The sequence below is a fragment of the Tiliqua scincoides genome, chromosome 5, assembly GCF_035046505.1.
Source record: "Tiliqua scincoides isolate rTilSci1 chromosome 5, rTilSci1.hap2, whole genome shotgun sequence".
Classification (NCBI taxonomy): domain Eukaryota; kingdom Metazoa; phylum Chordata; class Lepidosauria; order Squamata; family Scincidae; genus Tiliqua; species Tiliqua scincoides.
Genome location: NC_089825.1, coordinates 96,933,731 through 96,946,558, shown reverse-complemented (window position 1 = coordinate 96,946,558; position 12,828 = coordinate 96,933,731). Strand labels below are relative to the sequence as shown.

Genomic DNA, 12,828 nt, shown 5'->3' with positions numbered 1-12,828 from the left:
GAGGAAGAGCAGTTACCCTAAGGTTTTCCCAACTAGTAGTACTTCACGGTATGGGATGGGCCTTGGCTGGAGTGCCATGGCGATCATGGAACAGTGGTCCTGTCCCATTGGAAGTTGAGATGGCTGAGATGTGGATGCACACCTGCTTGGCCCCAGAAAAGAGGCTCAGTTTGGGGAAGGATGGTGTTGAACAAACTCCTAAGTATGGGGCAAGCTGCCCACTCCTGTGCACAGCTGCCCTTTTCAGTGGACGTACTTGAGAAAAAGGTCACAATAGGAAAGGTGATACTTCTAGATCAGAAGTTGACATCCAAAGTGGTGGAATGTAACAAAAAAAAATACCTTAAATTTGCTTAGGAATGTGGTTTCTAGTATTGATCATATATGCGGATTCAGGGCATTCTCAGTAGGAACTGGCAAGGTAAAATTGTACTTTGTAATAAAATGTGAACAAATTTATATTTCTCTGAATGCTTTAATGCTTTTAAAATTCATTTCAGTGTGAGAATTTCAAAAAGGTTGCTATTTTTGGCACTGCATCCATAGGTACTCTACTCCAAAATGTAGGCAGAAGTATGATACAATGTATGTTACAATGCACAGGATATTGGATTAATAAAAACACAAACACAAAGATAACTGAAAATGTTTTGATGATACAAAAACCCGTCAGATTTCCATTTTAATCAGTACCTCTGAATTGTAGAACATTAAAAATTGAACATAAACTTTTCTGTGTTACACAGTATTATTTATTTTACGTATGTTTCTAGAAATAATATGTAGGACGGTAGAAATAAAACGTAGGATGGTTGGATGGTACCTCCCCATGGTTTCAAAGAGACAGGTGTGTTTGCATGTGTGTACAAGCAAGACCTAAAGTACATTGCCCCATGATGCTTTTGTGTGATAGGTCAAAGGTCATCTACCATGTGCTCATGCACTTATGCAAATGAGGAGGGGGCTTGAAACATATTAGCTCTTCCCATGTTCTCATGTTTTTGCACAGGACATAAAGCAAGATTTGAGATGAATTCCTCTTGAGTTCCATCTTAAGAGTTGGACTTTAGAGATAAGCCTGTCATGACTGGTGATGGCCAAGTGATCCTGATCACTTTGAATTTGATGAAAAGTGATTCAGTTTGTTCTTGTCTAGATAAAGTGGCTCGCTCCTATTGTTGCCTTCTCTGCAGTTAGTTTCTAAGAAAGGATTGCTTGTGTTCCAAAATGCTCTACTACAGCGGTTCCCAATCTTATTGGTACCACAACAAACCTCCATGGTGGGTTGCGATGCTCTCAGTGGTGCCTGGAAGGTCTATTCAGGGTTGCCCCGAGCTGGCAGCCCACTCTACTGGCCTTCACAGGCCCCAAAATGGACTGCAGAAGCCTCCAAAAGCCACTTCCAGTTTTCGAAGACAAACTAGAAGTTTTGGGAGCTTGTGTGGGCCATTCGGAGGCCTGTGGAGGCCAGTAGAGAGGGTCATTGGCCTGGTGTGACCCAGACAAACCCTGCAGGGTCACTAATGCCTCTGGAATGGCTCCTATTTGGAGTTATTTGGATGCGAGTGTGAACAGGAGGACCCACCTCACATGAGCTTGTGAGGTTGACACAACAGTGGGTTGCGACAGACATTTTGGGAAAGGCTGCTCTACTGAATTACTTCATATAATTTCTTTTCTTAAAGAACTGGTCTCTGGTGTTCATTTGTGGCCTCAACAAAATAATGTACATTTTAGGGGCAAAAATACAAAGGAGCAGTCCTGCACTGGAGGCCAAAATGGAGAAGATCTCTACAGCCACCACATATTTGCCTTTTGTACTCAGATAGCCTGGGAAAAAGGACACCCACACACTGCAAAAGACCAACATGCTGAAGGTGATGAACTTGGCTTCATTGAAAGTGTCAGGCAGCTTCCTGGCTAAGAAGGCTATGGTGAAGCTGATGACGGCCTGAAAGCCCATGTAGCCCAAAACAAGGTAAAACATGGTGTCTGAGCCCTCATTACATACCATTATGATCTGCCTAGGTAGAGAGAACATGTCAAGGTGTGGGAATGGGGGAGAAGTGCACAGCCAGATTGCACTGAGTCCAACTTGAACAATAAAAAAAGCAAAGATGATGGAAGTAGATAGTCTTTTCCCCACCCACTTCCTCATTTTGTTTCCTGGGGTTGTGGCTGTGAACGCAAGAATGACAGTGATGGTTTTGCCCAACACACAAGATAGAGCAAGAGAAAAGGCATTTCCAAAAGCAGGCTGTCGAAGAAGGCAGGTCACCTTGCCAGGTCGTCCGATGAACAGGAAGGAGCAAAGGAAGCAGAGCAAAAGGGAGATGAGCAGAAGGTAAGTAAAATCCCGATTGTTGGCTCTGACGATGGGCGTGTCTCGATGTGTGATAAAAGTTACAAGCACGAAGCCTGTGAGCAGAGCGAAAACAAGTGCAGTGGAGCCCAAACTGAGACCTAAAATTCCATCATATGCCAGGTAGGTGATGCCTTTAGGAATGCAGTGGCTTTGATCTTTGACAGGATACTTACCTACAGTGCATTTGTCGCATTGATAAGCATCTGAAAAAAGGAGACAATTTTAGAAGATCGGTTACATTTTCAACCCACTGCTGACCCAATCCTACCTGTGTGATATGCCAGGGGACCATGAGGCATGGCTGTCATGCCATGGATGCCAGCCTCTTCACCTGTCTGTGGTGTGCTGCTACCAGTATAAGGCCTACTGGTCCCCACATCCCCAGCAGTGCTTCACATACATGCCAGTTTCTGCTAGTCGACTCACTGAGATTTCCCTTTCTGTACCAGGAATGGTGCTACTCAGAGGCTTTACTACATGAAAAATGATGTCAAATAGAAATTTGAAAGAATGCCAACGAGAAGGGTAACCCCCTTTTTTATTCAACGTCCCCATATATTTCCTGAAGCTCCTGAGTCACCTACCTGTATAATTTGACACAGTCCCTTCAGGGCACTGCAGACAGTCATAGCAGCAGGATGGTTCTCCCTCACGAGCCTTCCTGTGGTATCCAGGTCGACATCTCTCCGAGCAGGCAGAATGTGGCAACTTCTGACCATAATGTGAAGCAAATGCAGTTTAACCTTATTGAATGTACCTGTGCATTTAAGCACATCGTACCCTATGTTGATTGTGCCTTCGTCAAATGTATCCTGGTCATTGTCATCCCTGGATATTCACATCTAGTTTTTGTGTCTGTGTGTGCGCACCCCCCTTTTTTGGCATCCCACTAAAACTGGGCAACAAACAAAATACCTTTATAAATACCTATATATATAAAATATAACTGGGCAGCAACCCCCATTTTATATATGCTAAGCCTCTTATCCCAGCCCTAACTCTACCTTGGTGTTTTAAAAATAAAAATAAAAAAACACATCAAATATAAGTATACTTATATTGGGACACAAATGTTCAGGGTACAAAAACAACAGACACAAATGTCCAATAACAGCATGGGTTTGACTGGGGCATAGCTATCCAGGATACAATGGCCCTGTCATTTAAAATGTTATACAGTTACAACCGTTTATATACAGATTTTTTATCTGCGGCTTTATCTCAACGAGAATGGGGCGGGGCAATTCAAAGTCGCACGCACCTTTGCCCCGTGCTGGTGTCTGCCTCTGTTTCAAGGTACAGAAACATTGCAAAAATCTGTGCATTGCATCGCCATAGAAGTAGCTCTGGAGCCATGGAAGAGGCTCTGGAAGATTGTGCGCCTTGCGCAGGAACAGAAAGACTCCTTGGAGCCCCTGAGCCATCAAAGAGGCAAGTGCAGAAGACTCCGAAAAAATCAGTGAGAATCTTGTGGGAAGAGGGGAAGCCAAGGGAGAAACCTCTGTAGCCAGAAGTGGTGCAGCAAAGAGGATCGCTCTCCCTCCCTCCCTCCCTCCCTCCCTCTCTCTCTCTCACACACACAGTAGTAACAGAGGGGGATTGCTTTAAAAAACCCACATTTGCCAGGCAACCTCTGCCAAATTCCCCCCTCTTTCAGACTAAGATGCTACAGGCTCTCTCTGCTCTAGCCTACATAAGCAAAACAGCCCAGCAAGCAAGTCTTCCCAGCAATCCCAAGCATCAGATTTAGGCTACAATCCTCTGTACACTTTCCAGGGAGTAAGCCCCATTGACTAGAATGGGACTTAATTCTGAGTAGACATGGGCTCTGAGGCTGCAATTTGTGTAAAATCATGTGTTTCTGGTTGATTTGGCACAACGTGGATTTCCCCAGTCCTGGAAGTTCAGGGGACGAAACCCCCGTGCATAAAAAGGTCCCACCTGTACAAACATAAATGGAAATGAAATATCTACAGTTGCTCTAGGAACCTTATTGGAGGGCTGCTGTACAGTTATTTGGGGCAATGTCTTCCACTTAGCCCATGGAATCTTGCAAGAAAAATTTCATTTCAAAATGTCTCTTTCTGCCCTCATTCATATAGTGCCCGTCTTAAGATAGTTCTTCTTAATAGAAACAAGAGAAACTCGTACAATGAATGGAATGTGAGTAATGGTTTCTAGGTGCAGGCTAAGGATTATTTTACCAGGACATAATTTGTTGCTGTCATCCTTCAGTCTCGGAAGACTATGTTATTGCGGTCTCAATAGTGGTTCTGGAACAGAGTGTCCTCTTCAGTGCGCAAAGCCTGGGTAAAGTAGATATGGAGGATAGACAGTTACCCATGCAGCAAATCCCCCCTCTCCAGGTCGCTGAAATGGTCCAATGGAAAGGCAGAGGCCAATACGGTTGGTTCCAGCAGCGTTGCAGGAGTTGCCAGAACGTGACTGTGTTCAGTCATTATTTGCCTCAGGGACTCTGGCTCCGGATTTTGCCTCGAGCTTGACTCCTGAAGCCTTTTCCATAACTGTATGTCGCCACAAGGCAGTGGAGGTTTTGGATCAGAGTTATCCTTCTCTCAGATGAGCTGCCTTCCCAGGCTGACGAGTCCCATCTAACCTAATCTAACGAGTCCCATCTAATTAGTCGCCTCTTACGACAAGTACAGCCAAACTGAGGGTTTATTCTTATCCCCCAGCCCCCAGGGGTTCAGGACATAATACAGTGTAACATAAGACTAACTCAAGACTGGGGTACAAAAATAGGCAGGAACATTTCAGCTCAGATTCTGCTTCAGTATTTTGGGGTGTTGACACATTGATCTCTGCTGATAGCCAGACTGTGGGCAGAATCCTAACCAGGTCTGCTCAGAAGTAAGACCTATTTTCTTCAAAGGGGCTTACTCTAAGGAAAGTGTTGTTAGGATTGCAGCCTTAGGTAAGCAGCAATAAGTTGGCAAGGACCAAAGAATGTGGTACCTGTGATCTAAGTTGCAGAATAAGCCAACAACCATATACCAGAATTAGGGTGCTTCTGTACAGGCCTCCTCCCCCTTACCGGCAAGAGACCTGTTCCTGAACCCAACATGGATACAGGAGATGCCCCGAGGAACTTGAAAGGGGGGGCCGAATGGGGGTGCCCATTTCCTTGGATACGTGAAACCCTGGATATGGGATCTGCTGATACAGCCCCCCCCTGTATATTATTTGGAGATTGCACCCTCAACTTTTATTATATTCATCAGAATCTTCTCAACAGAGTCAGCTGCTGACAAGTTAGTAACTTCATACGTGTGAGATGCCTTGGCAGTGATATTGGAAAAGTGGTTATCAGAGTCAGAGGTGTGAAAGAAAAAGTAATTACTTAGGGAATCGGAATCTGGATCGCTCACCTTGTTGAATTTGTCGGGCCAGATAATGGCATCTCCCTTCATAGTGAAGCTTTGGTTCAAGGAAGCCTGGGAATCTATTCCTCCAACTCTCAGTCGGCCGAAGGATTTGTTTGGGAAAGCCACCAAGTTCAGAATGTCAAATCCACTGTTGAATTCCATGTTTTCATTGAAAAAGATCTCATGCCCAGCACTGTTGTTAAAATGGACTTTTCTCAAAAATGGGTGAAGCTAGATGGGAAGATCACACTTCAGGATTTCCATAGCCAGGGCAAAGGCTTGCAGGCATGGAAGGATTTTTCACACCCTAAGATTTCCAGTCCCTTTTGCATTTTTTATCCAAGATGAATTCATGCTACAAAACTTCTCTTTTCCAGATAAACAAAAGATCCCGTTACAGAATTTCCTCCCTAAGCTCTGAAAAAAACTTCTCCATGTTCCTGACTTCAGTTCTTTGCAAATTTTCACACACTTAGACACACACACCAGGGATGTATGTTGTGGGGTGTCAGGTGAGGCAGAACTGCCTGTTGGAGTCCACAGAAAATCATTGCAGCCCCCTCTACAAGGGGGGGGAATTCTCCACCCACTTTCTCCAAAGTAAGCAGTTGGAGAACTTGTGCCCTCATAGGGGAAACTGTGGCAATTATCAGTAGACTCTGACAGGGCGGTTCTGCGTCAGCTGCCACCCAACACCACACATTCCTCTCTCTCTCTCACCCACATTGAGAAAGTCCAAGCACTTGCATCTCTTTTACTTCACTATCTGCCGAATCCTAACCCACGCTGGAATGGGGAGGCCAACTGGCCTGTCCCACATCCAGAGTAGGGTTGGGGCTGCCTGCAGCTCAACCTGGGGCAAGGGGAATACAGTCCCCTTACCCCAGGTAATACTGCAGCAGCCCCAATGGGGCTACTGTGATCTGCACCACCTAAAGAGGTGGCACAGTTCCGAGCAACCCACTGCTGCGCCAGGTCACCCAGGACTTTGGATTTGGCAAAGTGCCGAATCCAGGCCCCACCTCCTGCTCATCCACTACCCACCCGCAGGCCCGCCAGCCCTCCGCCCACTCCGGAATGCCTCCTTCCCGCCTGCCCTCCCCAAGCCCCCATGCCAGCCTGACTCAGCCAGTGCTAACCTACCTTTCCTCCAGCACAATAGCGCTGGAGGCAGCCCTCAGTGACTGGCACAAGTCTGTGTGCCAGCCCAACGGCTGCTTTGGATTGTGCCATATGTTCTTTAAGGGAATTGTTGCACCTTTTGGTAAAATGAGAATTCAATATGCTACAGTGAGCAAAATGACAGAAAATACCAAATGGCTGATAGAAATTCAGGAGTAACATTCAACATCTCAGCAGAACAGATCTGTGCTAGCCAGCAATGAGAACAATACCAGTCTGGAAGAGCCAAGTTAGAGTGAAATTGAAAGTTGAAACACCACAACTTGGTCCCAATCCAGATTAGCATCTTACCCATCTGCTATTTACTTTACTCATTTGTTATTTATTTTACTTGCTCACAGAAGCCCCAATGATACAATGAACACGACTTTTATTGTTACCTCCCAGGACTGCATGGTCTGAAGTTCCCAACTAGGGGTTTCTTTCAACATTTGCAGCCAGGATGATTGAATGGCATGTAAGGCATGTGCCAAGGCGTAGACTGCATTATAGATACTGTAGCTCTGGTCAGACATGCTCATTTCAAACACAGTCCTAGGAAGAGTCCCTAACTTTTCCTTCCATGTGCAGCGTTGAATGTAAAGTAATTTCCTGAAATTATTTTTCCTACACTTAAATGCATCAGACCAGAAGTCTTTCATAAACTCAGACTCTTCTTGCTGGTTAGGGTTATATCTCTGAAGAAAGTCCTCAAATCCTGGCACATTCCTTTTATGAGTTGCTATGGAAAGGGATCCATGGAAGGATTTGACATCTATTTCAAGGATAAATGACTTTGAAGTTATTTCCCATCGAGGAGTCGTGATCCAAACCTTCCCTAGTGATATTATATTTTCATAAAAATGTAGCGCCCTTTGGAAACCATACATATAATTTCCATCCCCGTATACAACAATCACATTGGCTTTCGTCTTAATAAGAAATGGCATCATTTCCAATTTAGTAATCAAATGGTGTAACGATGAAATTAAGCCGTGGAGAGAGAATAACGGCATCTTTTCTGTGAAGGCGACACAGATGCCGTTCCAGCTGAACATGGATTTCAAGCTTCGTTCAAACACTTCTCCACTATCATCATTGGAAACAATTAGGCCAATCCAAGTCCACTGGAAATATCTTAAGATCCTCACTATTCCTTCACTCTGAGAAGCTTCATTTGGGGCCATTTGGTACAAAAAAGGGAATTGAACCTTGTCTCTCAGTCTTTGGTGAAGTGAGCCATAACCAAACTGAATGGGGTGGGAGGAGGAACAAGACTTCATTCATTACAGAAAGATACAACAACCCTTGCTAGAAATCAGAGCTCTTCCGTTATGCATCCAAAACAATGGAAACTTCTCCAGAGAGAGCTTAGAAGATACATCTCTTTGCTGAGCTTCTTTTGCCAAACTGTGGCTAAATAGGGGCCCAAATCTATGCTTCCCTAGCACCCGGGGCTACAATAGTGCCGAAATGGCTACCACTGTATCCTGTCGAGCCAGGGAAGTAGCCCCAGGTCTCTTCAGGGTAAGGGAACAAACATTCCCTTACCCTGTGTTGACCTATGGCAGTCCCAATGGATCTACTTGGATCTGCAGTCACCCTTGAGTGGGCACAGAACTGAGGAGAAACATGTTGGGTTTGCCAGCTCAGAATGGAGCATTGGATTCGGTGGCAGAGTCTGCCATCATCTCCACCCCCCTTCCAGGCCTGGTCTACCCAAAGGACCTCCCTCCCTCTGCCCTATTCCATCCCCTCCCCACCTCCCCATGCCCCAAATAAGCTTACTGCTGGCTGGTAGTGCATCAGTGCTATCTGGTCATCTTCTTTGCACTGAGAGCCTGAGCTGACTCTGCTAGCATGCCTTATGGCAATCTTTGCAACAACTGGAACGTGTTGTGAATATAGAGCATGCAGGGATAGCCCAATAGGATTCAGCTATAAGTCTTAACTTTGGCCACTGTTGAACATTCAGTGTTCTACCGCCCAATCTGACCCAAATCCCCTCTTCTGCCAATGCAGTCGCATCAATAAAGTGTTACCGACCCGGGGAGGGGGGAATCCAGAGACTTCCTTGAAGTGATGGGCCTTTTGTTCCCTTAGACTGCAGCAAGACTCTGCTACCTCAATGGATCTCCATGGATCTGTGCCAGTTCTTTTTATGGTACAAGTCCAAGGAGAGTAAGGGTGAAGGAAGGGGGAAGGAATGGAGTTAGGATCTTGCACACGCTGATACCACTGGGAACCACTGGGAATCATCCCCTCCCCCAGAGCTATCCTTTGAGAATCTTTACCTACACTCTTCTGAATAGCCTACATCACTCCATTCAACTCACTGAAAAGAAAGAGAATTAAAAATGGTTAACTGAAAACTCTGTTAGGCTATGATTCCTACTCCCATCAGTCCTATGCAAAAGAAAGCAGGAAGGGAGTTCCCAAGATATGGTCTGGATAGAGTTAAACACACAGCTGCAATGTTCTGCTTTGCATGGCATATGACCTGGTCCTGTACTAAACATGAAGCAAATACTCAGCAATCCTAAATATATCTGAGTGTGCATTTCAGCATGTCTCATTCTAGACTCAGGAGGAGTCAGACTGGAAGAGTAAATGATGCTGGAACATAGTCCCAAAAAATATGAACCCTATAGTACCTGTAGAACCCTATAGTGATTTTCAACCAGTGTGCTGCGGCACATTGATGTGCCACAAATGGTCCTCAGGTGTGTCACAGAAGTTTGATGGATCATTTATTAGAGGAGGTAATTCATTAGTGGGGCTATTGGGGGATGTGATCTCCCCTACCAGCAGCATGGTGTGACTTGTCCAAAAATAAAAAAAATGATGGTGTGCCTTGACAATTTTAGTGTCTTATCAGTGTGCTGTGAGATGAAAAAGGCTGAAAATCACTGCTAGAGTAGAATACTCCAACAGGAAAACCTGAATAACTGCACAACCCTATGCATGTCTACTCAGAAGTTCCATTGAGATCAATGGAACTGACTCTCAGGAAAATGTGCATAGGATTCCAGCCCAAGAGAGTTTTTCATAGTCTATGTCATCATGTAACACTACCTTGTGTGTGTGTGTGTGTGTGTGTGTGTGTGTGTGTGTGTGTGTGAGAGAGAGAGAGAGAGAGAGAGAGAGAGAGACTATTGTAGTTTGTGGAAACTGTGTGTCAATGGTAAATTGGTGATGCTTCGTCCCACAAACCCCTACCTGTGGAATCTTGTAGAGATCGAGCATGGTAGCTGTCTGGATAGAAGCTTCAGAATTGAGTCCTCCAATGACTACTGACGTACTGGGTTCCTTTCCACACTTGAAATTGGGAAAGCTGTCTTTTTCCGTTGTCAGCAGGGACAGAAGGACATCACAGCTTAATCTGGCTTGGAAGGCATTATCGTAGATGTGGAAGCCCAGACTGACATTGGGCATGAGGCTTGGATCCCTGTTGATTTCCTCTACAGCAAATAGCAAAGCCAAGGCATGCTGGTAATTCTTTATCTCTGACCTGCATGAAAATAAGTCGTTTTCAATTTCTTGCTTACATTAGTAGCCATCCTCTCCTGTCCCATCCTGCCCCCACACACACTCCCCCAGTTCGCCAAGCACAGGGAGAGTTGCAAATGTAAAGTTTTTGGGGGGAAATGTTGAAGAGCAAAGAAGCTTAGGTGCTGCCAGAAGGAAGAGCAAGATGGTCTCTCATGTTATCTGTGCAAGTCTGCTCTTCCATTGTCACTGTCTTCCATTTCTGGTTCAATGTCACTGTCGCAGAAATTATTTGTGAAAGTGTGCATGGCTTGACCACAGTCAGGACTAAAGTTATGACATTAAAGCTGCAATCCTAACCACACTTTCTTGAGACTAAGCCCCATTGAACAAAATAGGACTTACTTCTGAGTAGACCTGGTTAGGATTGGGCCCTAAGGGCCCAATCCTATCCAACTTTCCAGCACCAGTGCAGCTCCAATGCAGCCCCAACGTAAGGAAAGAAATGTTCCCTTACATAAAGGAGGCCTCTGTGACTGCCTTCCCACAATAGGACGCAGTGCATACCCCGTTGGCTGCACCAGCAGTGGTAAATTGGGTTGGATTGAGGTCTAAGTTTGGTTCTGAAATGCTGAAGCTTATGATGATCAACCTCCTACATACATGCAAACTTACCTGGCTCTATGAAAACCAGGATTGGGGGGTAAGTAAGTGAAGGACACTCCTCGATCTGTAACAATTTGTACAGACAAAACTGCACCAATGACATGGTCTCCTGGCTTCAAATATTCACGTGAATATCTGTCAGTTGTTGCTTCACAAACTTCGTCTGAGGTTTCACTGATGGCCTGGGGCAGCAGTAGAAACAACAGCTGGAGCAGCATTTTAGGTCTCTGCAATCTGTTTCTGCCGTGAAGCTTTCATGCACACCCCAAGCAACTACAGTAATTGATAAGGCATAATCTATCTGTTAGACTGAACACAGTCATCATATTATAGGTTATTCAAGACTGGTAATGGCAGAGCCCAGCAATGCCAGCATTTATCAGAAACATCACTGTTTATGCCATTTCATGATTACATTCTACAATTGATGAATCTGTTTTTTGTTTATGATCCTGGAAACTTGCTTCTCAAAATCCCTGGGGAGGGGGATTTGCATGGCAGGGAATTAATCACATAACTGTTAATTATAGGGTAGATAATTGCCACTCTCTCTCTTTGCCTCTTTCTCAGATACTCTGTGTTGTAGAGCAGATACAGGAAGATTTTGTGTAGTAACTTCGGTTAAGGCCTTTCTACTCATTGGGAGGTGTGAAGACAAGCATCCTGTGTCTGGCTAGCCAGATGTTCAATAGTGCCCAAACGACAAGTTCTTGAATTTGAGAGCTCTACCTTTGTCCCTGATAGTTTGTACTCAGAAAATATTCCACCTCTACAAATGGAGGCCCTTGGGAACGTGGTGCTAACATGCATTTGGGTCACCCTTTTCAAAGCCTGCTGTGCAAAAGCAACTTTAAGAAGCACAAGAAAGTGATTTTATTAGTTTTTCTCCATTACTCTGTCTACTATTCAGACAGAGTAGTTCGGTAGTATCAGTTCGGAAGTTCGGTAGTTTGGTAGTTCAGTTAGGTAGTTCGATAGTATCAGGACAATCAGCAATTGTCCTGGACCTGGAAGCAATTGTCCAGGTCTGAGAAGAGACCTGGAAGCAATCTATGTGGCTCTGTGTGTGTCTGCATCCGTGTCCAGAGAGGGCAGTGCTGCTGACCAGAGGCGTAGTTGGCCCCTTTGGTATCCGGGGCCCTGACTTGCGATGTCACCTCCTGGACATACCTGAACTGGAAGCAATTGTGGTGACGTGATGACATCACTGCCGATTACTTCCAGGTTACAGCATGCTCAGAGAGGCTGAGTGCCGCTCTGAGCGTCCTACTGCTTTTTCCACCATTCTGAGTCCTGCAACCCCTCTTGCAAGCACTCAGAGTGGTTGTGTGCCAATCTGAGCATCCAATGGCTTCTTTGGCCTTTTTTCTTCCAAAAAGAGGGAGGAAAGCGAAAAAGCCATCAGCCGCTCACAGCAGTGCGTAACAGTCCACTCAGTCCACGCTGCAGAAGCTACTGCTGTGGCAAGGAGGCCCTCAATCACTCTGAATGCCTGTGAATGATCCCCTGGCTTGACACCCCTCAAGGTGTGGTACCCAGGGCCCTGTATCCCCTGGCCCTGCCTTAGCTACACTACTATTGCTGACAGAGAGCACACTCCATGCTATGGGCTGGGGGGGAGGGGGAACCAGACAGCCCAGGCGAGGTAAACCAGACAGCCCAGGCGATGCCACTTCAGCCTGTGGTGTGGCATCAAGGAAGCTCCAAACTTCATCATGCACAGCTTAACAAGTCAAGAAGCTTTGGAGGTTGAATTTGTTG

General features: G+C 45.5%; 1 protein-coding gene across 1 annotated transcript; it reads right to left on the bottom strand.

The window, feature by feature from the left end:
• Positions 1-1,657: 1,657 nt before the first annotated feature.
• LOC136652461 (vomeronasal type-2 receptor 26-like) lies at positions 1,658-11,170 on the bottom strand. The gene is made up of 5 exons (XM_066629403.1): positions 11,077-11,170; positions 10,132-10,373; positions 3,627-3,780; positions 2,539-2,568; positions 1,658-2,418 (listed from the first exon to the last, which is right to left on the bottom strand). The coding sequence occupies exons 1-5, from the start codon at positions 11,168-11,170 to the stop codon at positions 1,658-1,660; spliced, it is 1,281 nt and encodes a 426-aa protein (XP_066485500.1).
• Positions 11,171-12,828: the final 1,658 nt, after the last annotated feature.